Source organism: Thermobia domestica, chromosome 10 (genome assembly GCF_964235325.1).
Source record: "Thermobia domestica chromosome 10, izTheDome1.hap1.1, whole genome shotgun sequence".
Taxonomy (NCBI): domain Eukaryota; kingdom Metazoa; phylum Arthropoda; class Insecta; order Zygentoma; family Lepismatidae; genus Thermobia; species Thermobia domestica.
In genome coordinates this window covers 160918027-160944256 of record NC_137463.1, presented here as the reverse complement: position 1 = coordinate 160944256, position 26230 = coordinate 160918027, and the positions used below count along the sequence as shown (strand labels likewise).

At 36.0% G+C, this 26230-nt stretch overlaps 1 protein-coding gene and 1 long non-coding RNA gene across 3 annotated transcripts in view; one reads left to right on the top strand and one right to left on the bottom strand.

Moving 5' to 3' along the window:
• LOC145662795 (hydroxyacyl-coenzyme A dehydrogenase, mitochondrial-like) overlaps positions 1-8096 on the bottom strand; it is a 45521-nt gene extending 37425 nt beyond the window's left edge. The window contains exon 1 of one of the 2 annotated variants that reach the window (XM_081728682.1): positions 7917-8096. In XM_081728682.1, coding sequence (XP_081584808.1) covers positions 7917-8048 — 132 coding nt within the window. In that variant the 5' untranslated portion in view covers positions 8049-8096. The remainder of the gene's footprint in view (positions 1-7916) is intronic. The other variant, XM_081728681.1, reaches the window with a different exon arrangement.
• LOC145662797 (uncharacterized) overlaps positions 1-23665 on the top strand; it is a 91183-nt gene extending 67518 nt beyond the window's left edge. Inside the window, exon 3 of the long non-coding RNA XR_014127106.1 lies at positions 23086-23665. This is a non-coding gene — a long non-coding RNA (uncharacterized LOC145662797). The remainder of the gene's footprint in view (positions 1-23085) is intronic.
• Positions 23666-26230: the final 2565 nt, after the last annotated feature.

Genomic DNA, 26230 nt, shown 5'->3' with positions numbered 1-26230 from the left:
TTGCCTTCATCAGACACATTATGAAATACAATTTCTAAGATTACAGCTTATATACTTCTTAAAATGAGAGGAGGTCATTCCATGAACCAATCATATTCGTCCTTTCCTTTAACAATTTTTGATTAATACATATGCAACTATTAATGATCAACTTTCACTTTTGAAAAACATAAACTTTTAATTGTCTATCCGCTGTTCAATACACCTGTTTTTACCTCTTCTTCCTTCTCTGTTTTATCCAATATCTTTCTCCATACATCATGTATATTTAGTCCGCTATTCCAATTCATAAGTTTCTCGCTTCCTTCCTTTCTTATCCATTCTGCCTCTTTCAAGGTAACAGGGATTCAAATAAGTGATGAAGGGGTTGTATATAGAATTAAATGTAAAGAATGTGATACGAGTTATATAGGAGAAACAGGAAAGAGGTTACAAGAAAGGATTAAACAGCACAGGGACGACGTTCGATTGAAGAGAGATAGTAACGCTATATATAAATATGTAAGGGAGACAGGACATGAAATAGACTGGGAAGGCGTAGAGGGACTGGAAAAGGAGAAAAGAAGCATTATAAAAAAATGGAAAGAGGCAGAATGGATAAGAAAGGAAGGAAGCGAGAAACTTATGAATTGGAATAGCGGACTAAATATACATGATGTATGGAGAAAGATATTGGATAAAACAGAGAAGGAAGAAGAGGTAAAAACAGGTGTATTGAACAGCGGATAGACAATTAAAAGTTTATGTTTTTCAAAAGTGAAAGTTATTCATACACAGGTATGCCAATTAAAAGTTTAGCTCTTAAGTGAAAGTTGATCATTAAAAGTTGCATATGTATTAATCAAAAATTGTTAAAGGAAAGGACGAATATGATTGGTTCATGGAATGACCTCCTCTCATTTTAAGAATTATATAAGCTGTAATCTTAGAAATTGTATTTCATAATGTGTCTGATGAAGGCAAAGTTAATTTGCCGAAACTGTAACGCTATTATTTATTAGTTAATATATGCTTTGGTCAGAATTTGTCTGTTAATTTATACAGAAATAGCTATTTAGTTTAACGACCAAAGCTGTTCAATAAACTAACCACCTCCATATAGCAGGTGCCGTTAAAGATTTATAAAAGAAAATTATATGATTGGTTAATAGCAAATCCATTTTATTTGATTGAAGAGTTCAGTGAATGTGTAGAAACTGTATCGTATTTTCCAAAGTCATTCTATTTCTAATATTATTAGACTATTTATTGCACTATTAACCAGCAAATGATTGTTTGTATATTATGAATACTTTCTCTTCTCTTTTGTTTTATAGACACCTATATATCTATATGTACATCTCATTTGGACGTTGTCTATTGCTTGTAAAGCTCAATGACAATAAAATACTCTATTCTATCCACGAACTACTACTAACTGCGCCGATTTTCATTGTTTTTCGTCTGTGAACATACCATAACATAATTTATGTTTTCGGCATCTTTTCGGCAAGGGAAAGAACAGAATGACAGGTAAAAATATGTTTGGCGGCTAACTCGCCAAGATTTTACTTTGACTTGGACAGTCTTGAATCGGTTCTTATAGGTTGTCACTTCATGGAACTGTTTGTGCCTTTGGTTGAAAGATAGATTGGAGGTAGTTCATATTGTTCATATTGTTTGAACTAGATGTCTGTGTACAATTATATGGTAGTTTGCTACTGTCATGTCACATGTTCTGTCTTCTGCTTGTAGTTAGTGTGTGTTGGTGGAATGCACGTAAGCGCGTGATTGAATTTTCGTTTCATAGCTATACGCGCCTATGGCGTGGGAGACCCGGGTTCGATTCCCGGCGGGAGCTCATGTGGTTCGGATTCCACGTTAATCAGTAGGTCCACGTCTCATATAGCCTCGCTGCTGAACGGGACGTTAAACTCAAAATCACCTCACCTCGTTTCATAGCTAATAGAGTTAGCACGTGTGATTGAAAAATCGTTTAATGAATTTGAACTTCTCTTTCTTAATTAAGTTTGTATTAGATTCGGATATTAATTCCTATCGCTTTGCAGCATTGTGTGGTTTAATTGAGTTAGAGAAAACCTGTAATAGTTGTGGTAGAAGGCTGAAGCTATTTCTAACGTATGGTAAAAGTGGGCGTTTTTTGCTTTTTCTTGTTTGTAATAACAGGAACTCTGCTCGCTTTAATAAATCGACGCCTGTGCGGAAAGGAATATTTTTCAGTCATGCGAACTTGAGTATTGGGCAAGTGTTCTTATTTTTTCGTGTGCGGAATCAGTAATTATGAGTTTATTATTCATGAATATTCTGGTATAGCGAACATTAAGTACTAAAACTGTTTCCGATTGGCTGACATTTAATCGGGAGGTCTGCATAGAAACTCTAGTTAAAGAATCAGCTGACACTATTATTGCTGGAAAGGGCACAGCGCTTTGGGTAAACAGGTATTTTCAATTTTTACGGCATGCTGGATATTACTTTTATTCTTGATTTGTTTTGCATTTGTGCATTTTTTTTAAATTATGAGATATATATTTTTATAAGGTTTATTTTATCCAGCAATATTTTAGGGGATTGGAGGGCGACAGCCTCCCCCAATGTACTTCCGAATACAAGCTGTCCAAATTTAACCTTTTTTTTTTATTTTGAAATTTTTAGCTGTTAATTAAATATCGTAGTTGAACATTATGGATAGTTTGGATTAGGTTAGTTTAGAAACTGGTTTTCACTTAACTTGAAGTATATTAGTTTTATCTGTGGCTGTTTTTTGATCCACTTTTGGAGAACTTGTGAATTACAGTTGTTTAATAATTGATTTATCTGAACCGGTTTCCAGAGCAGTTTGGGAGCAGTTTCCAAATATTTTTCTATTCTCCGGAGTAGTCTAGGATTGAGTTTTGGGGAAGAGTAACAGATTGTCTGTTCCGAAGAACTAATTCCTAGACTGCGCTGATGAACTGAATCGTTCTTGGGAAATGATTCCTGAACTGTCCGGGTCAGATGAATCGGTTCAGTCACTCTTCGTCAAAGTAAAGACTAATCCCTCCAGACTACTGCTCCGACTTTGATGAGTAGACTCTGGCTTAACTTAGGTTTTAGAAGCTTTTGGCAAGGGGAGGTGAAAGAATGAAAGGGTAACATATGAAAATAATTATATTAGTGTCCAATCTAATATAGTTTTTGGAACCGTTCCGATTATTAGTAACATTTCGGACTCCGCTGAAATTCAAGTTAAGCCCTATCGGTTTGGGCTGGAGTGGGACGAGGGTGACATAAAACGTTCGATATTAGGGAGTGTCTAATCCATGAGATGAATAGTAACCACGCCGATGACATCCAAATTTACCCCCCGTACGTATACTACAGGAAAGAATAGATTCCAATACTTTACATAAACTTATTCTTCCTGTGGGAAGAACGGGCACTTCAATACTTATATATACATAAGAACACAGATACTATGTTTACAACACAAATTATAGAATAGCCACTTACAAAACACATTTTTAAACATTACTATCTTTCTTTGTGAAGTAAATGGTTTTAAGTGAAAATAGTGCCTATTAAGCCATTTATTCTGTTAAGACCAGCTTGCTTTTCAAAATGACAATAATTATTTGTGAATAGATTAATTAGGGGCAAGTCTTTACTTTGGACACTTCATTCACTTTTCCATTCTTCAATTCAGTGATTTGATATTTGGATTCCAGTTTAGAGAGCTTACCTGTTCCGCTAACTTGATTGCTAGTATGAAGTCATGTGGTACGAGATGATGTGCTCTTGATGCATTTTTGTTTGAACGGGGAATTATGGATATGGTGTGACGTCATTTTGTCTCACCGTCTTCAATACTTCACGTGGTTAGTTGTGGCTGCAGGTGGTTCGTTTCTAGGCTCTCACTGTGGTGCCGGGATATATATATATATATTTAATAAAGGAGCGATATGAAACTTTTTTTTTTTTTTTTTTTTTTTTTTTTTTTTGCGGTACTGATATTGATGTTTATAGATTTAGTTATGGACCTTAAAGAGGAGTTGCAGTACTTGTTAAAAAGAGCAACAGCTATTGAGTTCGACATAATCGATTACCGTGAGAATCTTTTAGTTTGTTACCTATTTGTGTCTGGAGTTAGAAGGTATAAGAATATTATTTATGAATATTCATTTGGCTCTGTTTTAAGCACGGCTTACTGGAATAAGCACGGACTGTGAACTATTCTTATAACGTTGTAGACCTTTGTAATGGGACATATACACAAACTATTGAGAATCTTGGGTGACATTTGAAGAGAAGTTTGAGTTGCACGCGTGGGTCAGAAGTGATGATGTTGCAGTTTGGATATTATTAATGGAATAGGAAATTTAGTTCCGGGTATAGGATTGGGCAAAAGTATTAATGAAGCACGCTGCGAAATTGTACACGCAGTACTGAAATATCAGATATTTTAATTTTAATTATTTTCTTTGTAATTGTAAAATATTCACTTGATTTCGTTTGCTGTTGCTTTATTTGAAGTGGAGTTTCCACTCTACGTTAGATGTAGTTTTTACATTTCAACGGGTAATTACGGGAGCCTGCCCCCTCATGTTTTATTTTATTTTATTTATTTATTTATTTTTTTTTAATTATGAAAGTGTAGTGATTCTTGCTGCTGTTTCATCTATTATTTAATACGCAATGCATTTCAAGTTTTGTTACATTTAGTTCAACTCCTCTTCAAATGACACCAAAAATGCTGAATAGTTTCCGTACATGCCCTACCTACAACGTCCACAAAGTTATAAGAATGGTTCAAAATCAAATGCTTCCACTGACCACTACCTAACACCGGGTAACCTTTCCAGCAACCAATACAGGGCCAAATGAACATTCATGAATAATATTCTTACACCTCGTAACTCCAGACACAAACATGAGACAAAGTAAAAGAAACTCACGCACTTCCTACCTAGATCCACTAATACAACCATTGCACTGCTTCTCTTTTTAACAAACATTGCAACTCCTCTTAAGGTCCAATAATTTCACAGTGCAACAAAATCTATAAGTATCAATATCAGTTTCACGCACTAATTTCCACAGCCTATAAAAATTTAAATATCATAGCCTATCACTCCTTTATCGAGGGAAAAAGAAGCCCTACATCGCATTTCACACTGACACCACGATCATACTAAGAGCTTAGAAACGAATCACCCCACCCACAACTAACCACGTGAAACACTAAAGACGGCAAAAGGAGATGATGTCACACCATATCCATAATTCCCCGTTCAAACTAAAAATAATAATAATAATAATAATAATAATAATAATAATAATAATAATAAAAAAATAAATCAACTGCACAACACGTACCACATGACTTGATACCAGCACCAAGTTAGTGGAGCAGGTAAACTCTCAAAACCGGAACCGAAACACCAAATCACTGAATCGAAGAACCGAAAAAATGAATGAAACAGCCAAAGTAAAAACCTGACTACTAAGGTTAAATTAGCTTACTTTAGCTTGGCTAAGTTTGGTTCCTTTCACTTACATAGGGGGTTCACTCGAGCAGATGGCTCTACAAAAAACAAAATTTATAGATAAAATACGATGTCAAATACTTTTCCTAAAAGAAGACGAGTGTGGATATAAGTAATTTCAAAGAAATATATTTTGAATGGTAGTGAACGTATTCTAAGTGTAACTATTTGCTGAAGCGGAAGAATACAAGAAAGCGAAAAAGTGGAAATAAACAGCGGGAATGTTCTGTTTGTGTTAGCAATGGATGTAATGCTAATATATGGTTCTATTACAAAGAATTGTGCGATAAAGAGCGTAATATTATAAAGTTTTTGCTGCGTCATAGCGTTAAAACGTATTTAAAAAAAAAAAAAAAAAAAAAAAAAAAAAAACTGTGCAAAGTGTGGAAAAGAAGTAAAAATTCAGAAGAGAGGCAATACATGCACTTTTTACTGTCGTAAAAGCAAGAAGGAAGACAGTGTAATACACGTGTATCAGCTGTGAAAGGTAATTTTTTTGAAGAATCGAAGTTAACTGGAGAGATAATATTGGCATTTGAAATACGTTGGTGCATTTTGCCATATCCAAGATATGAAATAGCAGGAATTTAACTGGATATAACCACATCAACTGTTAGTGACTGGAGTTCGTATTGTAGGGAAGTGTGTATGGACTGGGAATTTCTAAATTCGCAGGTATATATTTTCCCATTAGCCTAGTATATGCATCAGCCCCCGTCGCTAACGCACCCTATCGTTCGGCTCCCCCCCCCCCCCCCGCTGCGCTCCTGCCATGACTTGGTTAGATAGCATTCGTGCTTTTAGTGGCCACCTAGCACAAGTTGGTTCGTGGTTTACGCATTAGCTCCTCATTTAGTGCATGCTCTGCAACAAGAAACCGGAAATGCAATAAATGAGTGAAAATTTGGGAGAGCAGTCTGCTCGAGTAATACCTACATAGGTTTGGCCCGGCGGGGCTTATCGGAACTTAAGTCAAGATTAAATTTTCAACTAACAATCTCAATCTTTATTATGTCTGAAACTAGTACCGATTCCACTTTAGTATGTAAGCCTACGGTTGACCAAGACTAACCTGTTGCGCTTTTGTGTAGTATAGACGCCAACGCGGATATAGTATACATGAAGTTGCATCAGTTACCGAAGGAGCAGGACGCTCATACTTTTAGGGATTATTCATTGAGTATGTACGAACTTACAAAGGGGGTAACAAAGCGACTTTTATTTACTTATCGACTGATACGAAAATAAAAAAGAACGTACCTGTACTTTATATCTGGGGTTTACAACGAGATACTTGTATAAATTGATAATTACTTGTATTTTTGGGCAGAAAGTGCTTCTACATAAGCACTATACCAGATATAATGTTAATTTAAAAATAACAAAAGAAGAATGTTTCTAATATATGTAAGAAATATACATTATAGGATAATGAGTTGCTATGTTGTTATTGATAGATACCTAACAAACATGTACGATTGCAATACAGTCTATGTGCATATTCGTTCAAAGAAAATCAACGAATAAAATTGTTTAATACGTATCATCGTTTTGTGATTTCAATATTAAAGGTGAGAATACTAGTAAATGTAATCACAGAAGATATTTTAATGTGTAAACAATTACTACCACTCGAAATCTATTTATATTATTAGCCGAACCAGGTTGATGACTACCTTTGGTGAGTCGTTGTAGGTTAAATTCCAAAGTTGGGCGTCCGTTTCCAGAGAAATCTTTAAAATTTACAGGAAATATATGGATAATTTGATCGTTTGTGTGCTTTATAATATATAAGAGTCTCGAAAAATCTGTTTATTTGTTATATATAAGCGGTTATAAACATGGGACTATATGGCGAGCGGAGGGAACTACTTGGCGCAAGGTAACCGAACAGTTGCATTGTGGGAAAGAAACTAGCATTTATGTTACCAATATGGCGAATGTACAAGGGCAATGAACTAGCAGTTTTAACATCTGTGAAGGAATACATTGATAACGAGCAAAATCTTTTAAAAGTTTGTGAAGAGCACGGATTAATGAACCTAATAACAAATTGCAGAAAGTGTGGAAAGGAGATAACAGTGAAAAAACTTGACGAAAGCGGACGCCCAACTTCGGAATATATGCCTATATCTGCATGTGTAGTGCCCTTGTACTTTATGTATGACTGTGTGGGGGGGGGGAAATTTAACGCATATCGCATGTCCTGTGCAGATGGATACTTCTTACTATTGCACTACGTAGAAAACTTATGGTATTTCATGTAGAAGTGGTAATAGAACACAGAAGAAACGCAGATTAGGGGTTCTCATGTATACTATTACCCAAATTCATTTTATCGCTTCTACATGCAAAATAAGAGCGATACACTATGTTCTACATATTTCATACCTGAGCTATGCCTGATCCCATAAGGCCACCACCTATTACAATTACTTCCTTAATAGGACCGGACATTTTAGAAGTAGTTGCTATACACCGCTTTATTATCGACCCTGCACAAAACGCCATGTTGCTAGCCATAGAGTGATTAGGCACCACTTCTTCGGCAGACTACAAAATTGTATTGTAGTCTGTGACTTCCAGGGTTGCCAGACCCACAGCCGGAATTATTCCAAAACCTTATCGAAATTATGCTAGATTCGGCCAAATTATGCTAGATCCTCAAAATTATTAATTCAGCAGTTTAAAAAAAAAACGAAGTTGAGATACGATAACGTAACTTAAAATACACAGAGAGCAAGAATGCGTGGATAGAACTCAATAATTCACGCACCAAAACTTTAACTCAACTAAATTAGCGCAGTCGTTGCCAGACTCAATGGCGTATATATCGTATAAATGAATGCAAAGTGTTTGTTTACATATTTTAAAAGAAAATTATTTCGCAGCATAAGCAGAGTTGGGAATTTTCTGCTGGGGGGGAGGGGCAGATTTTTGGTCGGTCTCGAACCTTTCATTTCAGGAATAAAGATGATTATGAAGTCAGAAATAAAGATGGTGAAGTTGTCAAAAAGTTAGGGGGGAGAATGGCCCCCATAGCTCCGCCCATGCCTCGGAGTTAAAGGATTAGAAAACCCTGGGTGGAGCCACAAAAAAAAAGCCCAAAGTCGTTTTTAACTTACTTCGGAAAATAAGACTGCCTGTATGATTTACCGACTGTATGAATCAATGGAAGAGGATACATTTCTGCCGTTGTTTTTCTTCCCACGACCAACTTCTTTCTCATCTCCAGGTTTTACAGCTTTTTGATAAACTTGCTAAAATTATGCTAGATTTGGGCAGGATGCTAAAAGAGATGCTAGATGCTAAAGACGTGCAAATTATGCTAGATCTAGCATCATTATGCTAGATCTGGCAACGCTGGTGACTTCTTAGCCGTCTGGTCCAGTGTGACCACTCAGCAAAAATATTTCGTGCTAACCTATGCAGAAAAAAGTACTAGATCTGGGAGAAAAGTACTAAAATTTTACTTGCTCCGTTTCGCCCTATCTATGATATTTTATGAGATTAATATCTTATTACAAGAGTCCGGGAGCTCCCTCTCCCCTGCGGGCGGGGAAGTGATTACCCACATTCTTGGAAATCCTTCAACTTTAATTTTTTTACAGTCGAAATTCGATACAAACCATGCAAACCATTTACCCCCTCCCAATTTTGATTTTTACACCCACAAACTAAAAATGTTGGCGGAATCCCTGCTTAATTGTCGTATTAGAATTCACTGTAAAAACGCTAAAGTAACACAAGTATGTCAAATATAAAGGATGTCGGGAGAAAACAAGAAGAATCATAAAATTGGTGTATTGAGGAAATCGAGTTTTAATTCCTTAATAGCCTACTGTTTAAATGGATCACCAATTATGGAATGTTGTTTACTGTGGTCATTTATTAGTTGGAGGAGGCGACCAGACGACAGTTACGACCCACTTCCGCTCTTGTACTAAACACACTGTTAAAAAAAAAATAACAGGCAGAAAAAAGTTACTAGGAACAGTGAAATTTTCGTCCATTGCCAAATTTTCATGAGATTCCTTTTCCTCTGCCAAATGTATTTATGGGAAAAGAAGAGGAGGAGAAAAGTAGTAGATTTGTTGGTGAACATCCTAGAACACTAAAATATTGTAAAATGTACTAGGTCTAATACGAAAGTACTAGCGGTGGTCACACTGAGAACGGTTGAAACTCAGTTACGTTACAAAAACCATTTGGCTTCGTAGGTACGATGTCAGCCGCTAGATGGCACACATGGTAACTTTTTTAAAACCTCATTTCATTATTCCTGGGTCATCGTGATACAGGAGCTTCGAAACATTCTCAAAACTGTTTTTTTTTCTACAGCCCATGAAGACGACGAAGAAACGTACAACCAAGTGCATCGATCAAAGGGGAGTGTATTTTAATGAATAAATATTAAAATATCCATATTAACATTGATCTGTGTTTTACAAATTACAGTTATCTCAAGACTTTTTGGCCGCACCTTGTATATACAGAAATCATGCGTTATTTACTTGTACATTATGGGCGCGTTATTTATTAATTTATTTATCACGTATTAGTTCTGGGCATCACCGGTAGCAAAGGCCATAAACCCGTCGCATATGAGGAAAGACATCACTAGTCGAGCGCACTATCCAGAAAAGGAAGGAAGCATCCTAGAATCTTATGTTAGGTACCGGCATTCCTGGTCTGAATGAGGAAAACCTTCATGCAGTATGACCGACGACAGCTCACGCCTGTTCTGGAAGGATATGAGATTTAGTACCTGAATTCGCCATTGATAAAATTCTGCGTACTTCACAGCAAATGAATGAATATATATATATATATATATATATATATATATATATATATATATATATATATATATATATATATCAACGCTTCGTTTTCCAATACACGCAGCCTCTATCCCTGTAAATGGGTTTTTCCACTAAAATACGTATTGAATTTATATTTAACTTCAAAAATAAATGTAAAACTTTGATATAAAATGTCAATTAAAATATTTTTTCAAACATATTTCAGCAATTGGATCAGTGGCATATTTAGGGGGTAGCTATCGGGCTCAAGGCCTCCTGATTTTCCCCGTACAACTATAATCCTTCTTATCATTTCTAAGGAAATATATAAGTGCTTACTTACGTGTTGTGCATTCCCCCGAAACAAAATTCTAAATACGCCACTGATTTGGATATATCAAGCCAAGAAATACCATCCGAATTCTCTCAAGTCGTAGGTGTCCCTTCAGTCGACGTCTGCCTTTGCCCACCATAGATAATGTGATAAACTGGATACGATAATGCAGATAACAAATAGGTGAAAGAAGGATTTCTGAAAACTGATCCATCGCAATGCCGGTTACTGTAGAGCATAAAGGAAACAAGAATTTTAGTAAAAAGAAAAACAAATGGATCAATAAATTGCAATCTTGGCCAATAATTAGTTTCTGGATCAGGGACTACAAAATTTTTAAACGGTCCGTAAATCTAGTTTTCGTATTTTCTACGGAACAAGTACATCATACCGAGTTAAGTGATAGTTTGGGTTTGGTTACACTATATGTCAATGTCCAGATAGAAGACCTTCAAGAAAATTTTTGACGGCGCCGACTTTCCAAAATTTATGTGGATGCATATCAATGGCAGGACGTGTTAGCCTGTATATATTCAGGGAAGTCTCAATGTTTGATTGATTTATTTTTAGTTAAAATCTTTTATGAACACTGTCATAAAAGCCTGTGCTGTGATAAAGTAAAATATTCCGGTACTATAAGGATAAGTTGGGGCTGCCCTAGTTCAGTCGGTAACACGGCTGATTTAAACGCAACAGAAACGGGTTCAAAGCCGGGTCCAAACTAAAAATCTTGTGGGTGCTGGAATCCTGGAGCACCCACGTAGTCGGCGTGCATGATTGGATCTTTTGATCCAAAAATACGAAGAGTACTAAAGTAGTTGTATTTGGTTCCTTACCCACACCAAGAACCGATCATGATGAGAGGGAATGAATTGATCTGAAAGAGAAAGAGGTTAAGTTCCCACTGATCTTGTGGCTAGTGCAACTGATCCCAGGTTCGGTTCCCGATGAAGGAGCACAAAATTTATTTACATCATTATTCGCTTTCAGTAATGATATGTCTCCTTTAACCTATAGGTCATTGTCGTAGGACGTTAAACTAATTTCATTTCGTTTTTTTCAAAGATGATCTCAGATACATGTTATTATTTGATTATCGATCTTCTTTACTTCGACGTCATGGACCGAAACAGGCAGTAATCCGAAGGGGTAAGGTCATAACTATATGACGGATTTGACATCACTTTGATGCCATTAAGTTTCTGTACTTTTTGTCGCACTTTTCTAGCCGAGTTTAGTTTTGCGTTACTCTTTTGCGGCAGTTTGCGCTTTCGGTTCACCAATGCATGATTTTTTGGCGTTGTGCAGCATCAGTGTTGCCACATTTGGTAGAATTGTACCAAATTCAGCCCTTTTTGTCATTCATCAGCCTGTTGGTACCAGACTGACATTTTCAGCCCCTTTCGTAAAAAAGTTGGTACAATTCTACCCAACTCAGCACCATTTAGAAATACTTGTCACATTTCCAAAAGTGTCAGTAAGACTTTTCCTACATCTCACGTTACTCATACTGTGTGTTGGACTCCTAAAAAATTCTGTTGAACATTCATTCTGTGACGTTGCACCGCAAAACGCTACGAACTTTGTGTGGAAAATTCGTAATTCGAACTATACCGGGAAACAGATTATGCTAGTTGCGCGCATCCGCGATGGGCATGAAGGAGAGACGAGAAAGAAGCAGTGTGGTGGAAATTTTAGCTTAAAATCTTTTTTTTAAAAAAAAAGAAAAAGAAAAAGCACACACACACACACGTTGAATTAAGTGTGAATATTCTGTACAAGCCCAGCGTATGCTCAAGTAAGTCTATAATTTATGTGTCATTGCAAAGATTCTACACCAAAACGTCGGCCCGTAGTCAGGAAGAGGATAGAGGGAGCACTGCCCCCTCTAAAAATAACTCTAAAGAGAATTTTGAAACTGACTAAAAAGCAGTGAAATTGTTGCAAATATTACAATATATTGTTGCAATCATGGGCGGCGATTAGGGGGGCAAAGGCGGGCAGTTGCCCCCCACTTTTTTGAAGTAACCCATTAAGTTATATAGTTTCATTTAGAAATGTAGTTTTTGTATGTATTACTGGTTCATCGAAAAAATGTTACCATATAATATTTGCCGTTGCATGAGTGCGTCGGTTGTCTTCCGGTAGAGTTAAGAAAGCAACACGAAAATAACTCAAAAGTTAACCTTTTGTAGCACAATTCCAGCATACTTTCACTTCTTCTTACAAGGGCTCGATATATTAGTCAGCCGCTTTGAAACTAATTGAGAGAACATTTTGCAAAAAAAAAAAAAAAAAAAAAAAAAAAAAAATTCACAAGTTATTCTTTAATTGCACAGAAATTGACAGTTCCTAAAAGGTCTTTTCTTCCTTCTAATAGTAAGGAATATTGATTAAAAAGAGAGTAATATGAAACAACTAGCTTTTTCATTGTTTTGCAGTGTAGCATACGAGTGAAGTTGTGTGTTTAAGCGTGTACAAGTTATATACAATTAAATTTAGTGAATTCAACATAATTCTAGGTTTTAGGATTATTTTGTATAACTGGAGTGTAGAGTGATTCTAAATATCGTCGTGTTTTGATGTGGTCCAAAAAAAAAGTGAAAACTGCACCTAATAGCAAAGAACATGTTTCGGGAAGTTGCAAAAGTATATATTTTTTTTTAATGTAGCATATGCTTGTAGTATTCACTGTCATTGATTTTCTAAGAGTAATAACAATATGTGTGGAATTAAAAATAAAGTTGTGCATTAATCCCAGTTTCAATGTAACTTCTACGAAACAAGCGTCATTATTCATTACTATGATTAATATTGTCCTTTCTGTATATGTTTTGCAAATTTGTTATTAAATAATTCTGATCAAACAATTTTCCAGGCAGAATGTTAAGATGTTGATGAGCAAGGAATCAAATTTCTTCTTAAACTTAGTTGTTTAAGAGTGCAAAGAGCTAGTACCTACTTCTGTTGCTCTTGTCTTGTTGTTGTTACTTAATAAGATATGAAATATGATATACGGTATTTTAACTGAAAAGATAGTATCCTATTAGTTATACAACCTTTCGTCAAACAAAGTGTTAGAAACAACCAGGAAAAATAACATTGGTATACAAATATTCAGATCATGTCCTCCCTCCCCCCACTTTTAACGTTCAATCGCCGCCACTGGTTGCAATTATATTTACCAAATTAAATTCAACTTTGTGAATTCTGCTCATTTCTGTGTAAAATTATGTTTCTTGCTACTAGATGCACTAAACATGTTCCATTGCCTTTACCCATTTCAAGGATTTCAAACCATACCCTATTATTACAACCATGGTAAGAATCCAAAGATACCAGGTGCACTTTCAAACAACAGTATCATAGTCCACAACGTCAGTTGTGAATATTAATAAACTGTAATATCTCTCTTATTTTGGAAGGTAGAAAATTGTGTGCAAACGTTGAATAAAACGTACTTCTATTTTGTATTGATATAACCTAAAATTGCTGTAATACAGTTTTGTTCTAATGTTTTAAAAATAAATACGTCAATTTTAATTATTAATATGAAACAAAGTACCTCCCAAAGAGCTTGTATTAAGCACACAAAAATGAAACAAAAATTTAATAGTTTAGATAATTCAAAAATAAATACAGATTCTGTAAATAATAAATAAGTAGGCCTATACTTGTACAATTTTATGGTGTTATTTGATGTCTTTGGCATTGCTCCCTTAGTCTTCATTTCTGTCCCCTCCTTCAAATAAATTAGGCTGGCTACGGGCCTGCCAAACCGATAATAGCACAAAAAAATACATTGACGGCCCCTATTATACTACGTGCGAGCAAAGTTTCATCTACTTCCATGGTTGCTCAGGGTCCTATTTGGATGTTTTTGCAAGTAATTTTTTAAAAAAAGCACTTTCTTGGTTTTTACTTTCAAAGGGGCAGTGTTCTAGAACTTTACCTCCAGGCACTTAGCCAAGGGGGGGGGGGTCCGGACTTCCCCACCTTCGAAACCAGAAATAAAAAAATAAGAAAAGATGAAACAGAAGAAACGAGATAAAAGAAGAATGAGCGTTAAAAATAATAAAAAAGACTAAAAATAAAAATAATTTTTCGTCATCACTTCTCTGCAGTTACCAAACATGTTATTTCAGAAACAATTTTCTACTGCTCCTTTAACCTGCCATTTGGAGCAGACAGTAGTTAGTAAATAATAAAAACAAAAATGTTATGTGAAAAGAAAATTTTGTTAACATTTGATTCAACAGAGAAAGGAACGCCGATATTCTAAAATATTTTACAAGACATTATAGGATATGTAATTTCTATAATAATGGATATGTACTTTTTTATATAATAGTTGAGGTCATAATGAAAAGAAAATAGTTATATTTGAATGAACAGATGAAGGAACATAGATATTGTAAAATCATTTTCAATAGTTTTTTTTATTATTCTTTTACTCGAGATTTCTTCATAGTTTGTTATCAAAATACTTATTAACATATCCTCATTTTATTGTCCTTACAAACCAACATATGTTGCCAGTAAACTAGTTTAGAATGATCGAGCAGCTGGTGTGCTAACCACAGTATTTCATGTCATGGAATCCCACCCCCCATTTCTTCACGAAATCGTGGCTACGTGCCTGTTTATCTCTTTTAGTTTTGTAATAAAGAACCATGTATTACACTGGTATAAAATAGTGAATTCAGCCCTTTTTGTTTCAATTTGGTAGGCCTACTATTTTTTAGCCCACTCCAGAGTTAGGACTGTGGCAACGCTGTACAGCATACACCCGCTTCAACTGTTCGGAGCGGGTCGGTATTGATGATACGAAAATTATGAACGAACTCGAAGTGAATTAGTCCCTGTTAGTTCCACCAACTGGCGCAAATCCCGGAGGGATGAGGGGAACATGTCCCCTCCAATCTTGGAACTGGGGTGGACTGTTCCCACCAATAATATGATTTGAAATGTGTTTTTTGGGAAAAAATGTGAGGATTTGTGTCCGATTGCCACAAAGGAAAGTGAGATGAAATTGATGTCTCCCAAGAATAAGTCTCAAATCTGCATACCTGCCAATGTTGAAGACAACTCTGCTCCCTGATCTTCCACAGGATTGTTTTTTCAACTTCACAAATATTTTGAACATAGCTTAACAAAATAAATCTTACTTGTTCCCCCTCCAATGTTGAAAACAGATTTGCGCCGCTGGTTGCACCACACATAGAGCAGGACTTTATGCTCTAAACGGCCCTCTTTGACGCCAGTTCTCAAAGTTTTCCATATTTGGATTTCAGAAAAACATCAATTTCTCGTTTCATATGACAATCCGTTTCAGGAAAAGCACATCTCGCGGATTTTGCAGCAGTTTTGGTAGACGTCCATTCTCATGTAAGCCTGAGCTAGGATCAACTCATATGGCACAATGCATCAGCTTCTGGTGGTTTTCTCCAGTTCGTGCAGCTGACACACTCATAGACTGGGAAGTGCGGAGTCGGTTTGACAATCCTTTATGTTTTGCTGGTGGATGCATTTTCCTCAATGACGTGTCGTATGATCTCAGAATCGGTTACTCTGGGTAACCGGACCTGGGCTGATCTTTGGCATTTTTACAATCTGCACAAATGTTTTGGAACCAACTGCTGTGCTGATGTTTTGGAACCAACTGCTGTGCTGTTGTCACTGTAGAGTAACAAAAGTTTTGGGTTGCTACCGCAGCGTATTGCTCGAGTTCGAACTCGTGGAGTAAGAGTTGACATATCAGACGTTGAACACTCATCGTCACTGCCACTTAAGCTGACCGAAGATACTGATGCAGTGGTGGCCTCCTCGTTAAACAGTCCGCTTGCCACTTGGATCAGTTTGATCTTATATTTACGCTCAATCGCGGTGTATACACGCGCCTGATGTTTGGGTTGTGGAAATATTGCAAGGCTTATGACTTACTCTTGTAATAGGGTGTATCAAAAGTCCTGGGTTATGAGCCAACTATGTTATGATTAAAGATACGAAAAAAGTTTAAGAGAGATGAACTGTTGGAAATCCACGATTTTCAATCTAAAATTGTGGATTTTTCAATTGTTCTAGCCGTTTGGAGTCAACACTGCTAAGACGCCCTATGTTGAATGAAAAAGTAACGTTTCCACTTCAGTAGGATGTTCAAGGGGAGTGTAATGACACAAAAAGACACGGGGAACGTGCACGTTATTACGCGATGGAATCTAGAACAGCTCTAATCCGTTTTCCAACAATGCTATATTGTTATTATGGTGAGGGCCCAAGGGAACACTGAAATGCGTTATTTCATTGTGTAAACAGAGAGAACGGATTATTTTTATAATATTAAATTTCCCTTTCCTTGCATTCGCTATTTGAACTTTTCATTATTAAAAATACGGGAACAAGTGTTCAATCGTTTCCGACAATTTTGCTTCTAAAGGGAAATTTCTGTAATATTCAAAATTCAGATCTTCATTAAAACTTATTCTTCCCGTGCAAAGAACGTGCACTTCTTCTCGTAATGGAATAAAGCATTGTGTGCTATTCTGCAATAAAGTATTGTGTGGTAAAAGCGTGAGGAACGCGGGAAGATGGAGTCCCCCACCTCGAAAAAATATGTACGGCGTCCCCCAGGTACGTAGCCAGGATTTCGTGAAGGGGGGGTCCGTGAAATGAAATACTGTGGTCATCCCAACAGGGGCTCGATCATTCTAAACTATTTTATTGGAACATATATTGTTTCGTTCAGCCAGGATTTCCTAACTGGGTTGGGGGAGGGCGTGACATGAAATTCTGAATGCCCAGGAGCTCGATCAATCTAAACTACTTTATTTTCCAACATATATTGGTTTGTTAGGACAATAAAATAAGGATATGTTGGTAAGTATTTTAATAACGAACTGTGAGAAATCTCGAGTAAAATATTTTAAAAGAAAACGTGCTGAAAAAGATTTTACAATATTTACATCCTTCTTCTGTTCATTCAAATATAACAATTTTTTTCAAATATGTATTATAAAAAGTACATACTCACTATTATAAAAAGTACATACTCAATAATGCCTTGTAAAATATTTTACAATATCTGTGTTCCTTTCTTCGTTGAATCAAATGTTAATAGAACTTTCTTTCCATATAAATTTTTGTTTTTATTAATCCGTCAACTACTGTCTGTTCCAATGACAAGTTAAAGGAGTGGTAGAAAATTGTTTTTGAAATAACAAATTTGATACTGCAAGGATGCGATGACGAAAATTTATGATAAAAAAATGTCCACGTTGTTACACAACGGTACTATACTATCGAAAGCTTGAAATCCCCCTGACTAGTAGCAGATATTCTGAGAATTCCGTAACTCATTGTAACTCATTGCAGAAATTCTGAGAGTTTCGTAGCTTTTCTAGAAATTTCAAATTCCTTGGCTCTTTCAGGATATCTCGCTCACCTCGCCACCATGTACTTCAAGTAATACAAATCTCCTCATAAGAAAGAGTAACCAAAAGCTTCCTGATTTTTTAAAATTTTTAATGCGATCCTTCTTTTCTCATTTCACTTTTTCATCCTTCCTTATTTTTTTCATTCCTGGTCTAGAAGGGGGGGGGTCCGGACCCCCCGAACCCCCCTTGGCTACGTGCCTGCGTCCCCCCAGTTAATAAAACTTTACAATGGGCAAAGATACGCAGGTGGAAGTTATGCCGCTACCTATCCTATCTTTTCAGATCAACTTATACCCCTGGTTATGAGTGAAGTGGATAATTTAAGTTCGTGTTTGAATGATGAATAGTTAATTCCAAAAGTTTTTTACTTGTTCATTTCAAGCAGTAATACTCTCTATGAAACAGAGGTAATGTTATATATTTTCTCTTGCATTGTGCAGTCAACTGTAAAATAATATATTACATGAATTACCTCTTTCCGATAAGTTATTTCAGCCTTCCCATTTCAAAACTCCACGCTACATTACTGTTTACCAGCGTGGAGCCCAAACGGCTGGTGCGGTTGGAAATAATTTCACTATTTTAGTTTAAATATCGCCTATTTCCAACAACTTTCCATGCTTTCCATTTTCCGTATCTTTACCAAGGATCTTATAAAATAGAGGATGTGCCCTTACAGCAAAATCTTGAAGCCATACGTCACAATTTCGCCACCCCTACTCTGCCCACTCCGCCCAATAGGATCGCAATGTTTTGAGCCAACAATCATGGCGGAAACGAAAGTAGACAATCATACGATGGTAGAAATGAGAGTAGCCAATCAGACGTCCCGATGCTCGGTTGCTTTTTGGCTTCCCGGATTTAATAGGATGAAGATACATAGGGACAGATCCTCTATTTTATAACATCCTTGATCTTTACACATAACGGAGTTGGTCTTTGACACCGAACTTTTGGTACATCCAGTATATCGAATGTCCTGTTTAATACGATTTTTTATACGCGAATAAAACTATGATTATATTCTGTTTTACATAAGCAACCCTCAGCATAAGAATTAAACCGTATGTTTGTTGCTATGATAGGATAATTTACTTTGCTAGTCTAAAATTGGCTTTAATAGTTTTTATTTCAAAAATGTGTTTCATTGTTGTCTGAGAGCTATCTAAGAATAGATATATCGGATATCGTTATTCTTTTATCTACAATGCTATGGAAATTGTAAATTATGTAAATTAATCGAGGATGTTATAAAATAGAGGATCTGCCTATACGTATCTTCATCATATGAACTCAATGAAGCCGAAAAACAATCGAGCATCGTCTGAGCCGGCACGTCTGATTGGCTACTGTGGTATCCGCCATGAATCTTGGCTCGAAACATTGCGATCTTAGTGGCTCGGAGTGGGCAGAGTAGGTGTGGCGAAGCTGTGACGTATGGCTTCACGATTTTGTTGTATGGGCAAATCCTCTATTTTATAACATTCTTGAAATTAATATAGTATAATTTACTTTGCTAGTCTACAATTGGTTTTAACGCGTTTCATTGTTGTTTGAGAGTTATCTAAGAATTGATATATCGGATATCGTTATTCTTTTATCTACAATGCTATGGAAACTACCATCCCAAGTTCTGTATATATATTTGAAATCTAAAGAAGGTTATGCATAACAAAGTGCATGATTTATGCAAAAACCAGTGTATCCATTGTGGACACATAAGCTAATATTGTCTCGGCGATCTAATAAAAATGTTAAAATTTGATGGAATAATAATATTCATGTGAAGTACGTTTTATAACACTTTAATTTGGACGGAGTCTTATTTAAGGATAATTTATTTGTATCGCGTTAGAAGTGAACATAAATCAAGAATAATAATGCAATGTATTTCAGAAGTAGTAATATTGATAACCTACTCTCTCAGTTTTTAAGCACGCACACACACAAAACAGAGAAACGAAAGCAACACGCATAGTAGCAGTTTGAACTTGAATCTTTGTGACGTCATCCGTACGTGGCCATCCGTAGAGTGCTACTTAACCAGTGTTGCCACAGTCCTAGCCCTGGAGTGGGCTGAAAAATAGTACCAAATTGAAACAAAAAGGGCTGAATTCATTACTCTATACCAGTTGTAATACATGCAGAGCCGTAGTTACGGGCGGGGGACAGCGGGGAGGTTGCCCCGGGCGTTGGTAGGAAGAGGGCGCCGAACCAGCAAGAAGAAAGAAAAGGTGTCGGAAAAAGTAAACGACGCGACGCCCCGTAAAAGAATTGGCGCACTATTGAATCAATATTGTTGTCAATTTACAAAGAAATACATTTATTAAAAGTTTTCTTGCTCGCTCCGCTCGCAACCCAAAATTTTCGATCACAGTCATAAGTTTTTACTTATTACTTAAAGAAAGTTATTATATACAATTTGTTAATGACTATGTGATACACAAGGTGTTGAGTAATGACAGTCTGCGCAGAAGCGGTTTCAAAATCGGAAACGATCAAAGTCTGAAATACGTGTTCAGCGTTGTGATGGTGATGCTTTTCTACCCAATCGAACTAATCACGATGGTGAGAATGAGGGCTTAAAAATGAGAGGAGTGAAGAGACACACGCAAGCTGCTGTTTGCGCTGGAATATTAAAAATGAAGGTACACAATCGGAATAATAGCATATTCGAAATTTTAAGTAGGGGCTAAAAGGATCAAAGCTTAACCCAACGAATTTAGTCTTTTTCAAAGACTAATTACTACCAGTGATTTTTTAATTCCATTGACATGAAATGCTTCCAATTTAAAGGAATTTATTGGGATCATTTCTCCATGAACTGGTTGTATCACCAGGATATGTTTCTGTGCATACGTATCAGTTGTTTTCTGTTTTATCTATCTACATACAGACATAATATAGACCTTCTGAATTTCCGTTATATATATATCTCAAAATATTTTTTACCGTAAAAGAACTAACTAACTAACTCTATGCCAGTTTCATAAAACCTCTTCAATCACTTTTGTCCTTACACAACTGAATCCAGTTTCTACTTTGTATCTCTATTTCTGCGAAATTCATCTTGATATTGTCCTCCCATCTGCATCTAAATCTTAATGGACGTTTTCCGATTGGATTTCCAGTCAAAATTTTGAAAGCGTTCCTACTTTCTTTCATTCTCGCTACTTGACCTGCCCACCTGAGCCTCCTACATTTGATGACCCTAACAATGTTTGGTAAAGGGTGTAAATTATGCAGTTCCTTTTTATGAAGTCTCCACCATTTCTGATTTCCGTTCCTCTCGGGTCCAAATACTCGTATCAGAAATTTATTCTCAAATGCTTTCAGTTTGCGTTCTTCCCTTAAAGTAACCGACTATGTTTCGCAAGAATACAGAACAACAGGCATGATTATCGTTCTATATATTTTGAGCTTCAAATTCCTCAATAGAGTTCACGGCAACAAAAAATTTTGAACTGAATAATAACGAATCTTGCTTTCAGCCGACATTTAATTTCTTCGTGAATGTGATTTTGATTTGTTAATACTGATCCTAGATACTTGAAAGTATCCACTTTGTCGCAAATGTTATTTGATAATTTGACGCATCCGTAATTATCAGTATTACAATCTCAGTGATCTTCCATGTGTTAGGTTTCGGTCTATTGTTCTATCATCTATCAGATTTACATCATCAGCATATGCCATAACCTGGTGAATACTATTCAGCTCTAGGCCCTATGGTTGCTATCTTTGTTTTTTTCTTATAGCGTACTCCAGAACAAAGTTGAATAATAACGTCGACAACGCATCTCCTTGTTTCAGGGCATTCTCGATCAGGTAGCTCGTGAAAAAAAACTTTCCTACTCGGACTTTACTTTGGGATTCGTTTAAATACATCTTAATTAATCTAACTAGTTTTTCGGTATTCCAAGTTCTGCAAGGATGTTGTATATTATCTCCTAAGCGAGTCGGAAGCCTTTCGGGGTATTGCATTTCCATTTCTTTTCGAGTATTTGTTGAATAGTAAATATCTAGTCCATAGTTTATTGATTTCGTCTAAATCCACACTGATAACGTAGAATAATTTCATCCGCGTATGGGATCCATCTTGTTAATGTTTGAGAGGATTTTATAGAATGTTGACACAAGACAAATGCCTCGATAATTATTATAATCTACTTTGTCAACTTTCTTGTGAAATAGAACAATGATTCATTCGTTCCACTCTTGTGGCAAGTCTTCCTTATTCCAGATAAGGAGAATGAGTTTGAGTCTTGTTCCACAATTTTCCCCTCTAGCTAAAATTAACTCAACCGGAATTCCGTCTAGACCCAGAGATTTGTATTTCTTTAATTTCTTTATAGCAATTTCTATTTCTGTTCGACTAGGCTCTGAAATTTATGGTTCTGCTGTGCATTTCCCTTTCCCCACGAAGATTAGTTTTGGTTGCGTGTTAAGCAAACCGTCAAATATATGAGGACCGTTTTTTCTAAACCCGATAGAGCAAATTTTGAGAAACGGAGGTATATATGGGATAGGTGCTATCAATCGAACTGTGAAGTCAGAACTAGCAAATCTCGAAATGTTCCATGTTTATAGAATACTAAATCATGAACATTTTGTCGGAACTCAACAGAGATTACGTACAATAATAACAAAAATTCAATGTATGTAAAAAAAAAAATCGTTCGTATTTTGCAGAAAACGCAGTTTCGCCTATTTTCTTTTCTCTGTTAGTTTGGTGCATTCCGGGTCGAACCATGATTTGTTCCTATATATTTCCGCGTACCCGCTGAAATTTTAATGCTATCCGTAATTTGAACCCAAGTATTCTCAACATTAGTGCTCTCAAAACCTAAGAACCGGAATCTATTACACTTCAGTCTTGTATTCCCCTCTCGCCTGGTTCTTCTCTAATTTCTTTAAACTAACCCTCTTTTTTTTCAGATGTTGAATATTCTCTTTATTCAACGATAATTTCTCTCTCTCTCACTTAGTATTGTTGCTACCAGAAGGTGATCAGTGTCAGTCTTATCCTCTGAACAAGCAAACATCTATTATGCCAGACTATCTTCTTCTATAAAAGGTGAGCAATTTGATTATGTGTTCTTCCATCTGGTGTAGCGTTCCCATCCGCTATCAGGACAAGAGCCGATGTTAAAAGGACAACATTCATGGATACCAAAGCTCATGCAATGTTGACCAATCAACACTACCCAAGTCCGACCTCAGAGGGATCTACGAAGAAGAACGCAATTCCGAGTCATACGGCAGGTACAGATGGATAATTCAGCATAATCAACAATAAGTAAATGTAAATACCAATTACCAGTCATAAATATATGTAAATATATATATATATAAATAATAACAACAACAACAATTCAAGTGTATATAATTTATTATAATAATATACAATATTATTTCGGGTAAAAAATATGTTGAGCAACAAACAATTCTTTATTCCTTCGACGTCTGTTCGTAATATAGATTCAACGATAATATTCAGTCATTGATCATATTATAGTTCAACTCTTATCGGAATAATAAGCCTATCCAGGAACAATAACAATTTAATCTCAATATGAATTTCGTAAATAATATTTATAATTCCTTTTTCTTTTTATCAATTTCAATTTACTTGACCAGAGTAGAGAGAATAAATTCCTTAAATCGAATTTCAGAATCTTAAATCAAAGTTCTCAGGAGAAAAAAAAACAATCTAGAAAAACGATCAAGAAAAATCCTTTTTTTTGGGGGGGGGGGAAATCTCCAATATCGAGAGATCCGTTAGGTTTATGTTGAAAACAACAATAATAATTAAATTAACAAGTATGTCAAAATCTTTCAGCAAATTTGGAGTGCCGTGCCTCACCGCACCATTCGCCTACAATAGCAAGCAACAGGATAAATCTCAAAAATTGTTCAAAAACTATTTGGCTCAATTTCAATACTAATCACATTAATATATGCTGAAAATAAAGCAGATTATAAACAATTACTATATGCATCGGGTTTTAGCCCGCTTACCAAATATACAATGCTGAATTATCAATCGAAATTCACGTAATTATTAACGCGGTCCAAAGAAATAATCTATTAATCGACTATTTTGGAATCAAAAATGACGACCCACAAACATAGAACACAAACAAAGGACAATCAACTATAATATATATATTAATGAACACTCACCTCTTATATTCTTCTTTTTTTTTTACCTTTCTTTGGTATTTACTACCTCGCTCTCAGTCTGCTTGTCGTCTGTTCTTTATCAAATTACAAGAATAAACGTGCTTAGGCAGTGATCGAAAAAGTAACTCAAAGACCAATGCTTAGGTCTGAAAACCGAAAACGTCCGAATGTAACTAGTTCTATCACTGATTCAGTCGGCTCTCTCTCGGACCACAAAACATCGCGAGTCACTAAAGTAATCAGTGATACTACGAGACAAACCCAGGATAAGGTATAGTGTCTCTTACCAAACGACATTCACCACTACTCTCACCTCAATCTTCAACATTCTCATTCCCCCATTCAGCCAAACTAATTTCCATTCAAAGATCGAAAGTCACGCTCTGTTTCCAGATTCGCTAAAACCACTATGACCAAACTTAGGTCTGGTTTCAACAAATTGAAATGCTCTCCCTCGTTTTCCACATTATCATTCCACCAATCCGTCAGACAATTGAACCCAGAGAGTGGTCGTTGCTACGATTGCAGGGAATATTATTATATTGCAAGACTATGCGTTCCAACGTGCAATGGGGAGCAAACCTCTGTTCTCACTCGAAATATCCCACTTTATCATTCCACCAACAAAAGAAAAACCACCTCAGATTCTGGATATTACGAGTATTAATGCATGCATAACATGCTATTTTTAAGGCAACAGCCAAGAACAGATTTATTTTACTCACTAGCACATCTAATCTTCCTGCCGAAAGGAACCCACATAGAAATACACCATTTAACACTCTCGATAAAATACGATAGATTTTGGCGAGGAAAGAAATAGCGACTTATTGACCAAGACTTAGGTTAACTATACAGATTTCTACGTTACTAATGGAATTCATCAAATGCCCCTGCACACCTGAACACGAAACAAACTTGTCTGACTTAAAAGTATGGAAATATGAACAAATACAAATTTCACTCAATACTTCGAGCACCATTTAGACACTGGATAATCACAGAGCATAATCTAACCTCTTCAATTTTACTCAGACAGCACCAATGCACATGGTCAAACACCAACCTTCCGTTTGCAACTTTTCGTATCACTATTTTTCTTCCTTTCTTTTCAAGAAGAAAGAAAATCACGAAACACAACACAACTTGCACTTTTATTCTTGTATATTGAATCAACTCCTTCCAGATATAACTAATGCAAAAAATAGCAGACTCTACAAACTAAGTCAAACGAACAAGACACGCGTCCCATATTCTAACATCGACGATAAATTATCCGCCTGCTAGGAGACTGCAGGAAAACGTCCTCCTTCCTTCCAAATTAATACGTCAGTTCGCAGCCGGAAAGGCTGCGAGCTCCCGCGAAGGACAGCGGCGCTACGATCGCGATAAGGCACGTCACCTACCGCGCAAGCGACCTTGAATTGACCAAACAGAAAAGGAATGTATTTCTCTCTCTCTCACTCACCACAATCGTAGATTCACATTATTTTTTTTTTTAAAAAAAAAGAAGCAAACGAGGAAAGGTTACTAATTCTTGTTAGTTTTTACAAATCAGAGAAAAGTTAATCATCGATATTACATAATTATAAACATTTTCTTTCTTCTTTTTTTACATAGTTTTTCCATTATTTCTTCGCCTCCAACTCATAGTAACGGGATCGTTACAGGCTGGCCTTCGTCGAAAAAAGAAAAATTCTCCATCAAGAAATTTTTCGTTTACAGCACTGGATAGCTACGGAATATATAAATATCATAAATAACGTTCATAACAATATAGACAACAACAAATGCAAAATAAATGATAATAGCAAATGCTAAAACAACAATAAATACTCAATTATTTACATTTTTTGTTCATTATGGCCATAATGAATAAATAAGTATATAACAAACAACAATATTAACAAATGCTCGACAAATATCACAGTTAATTCAGTCAAAATT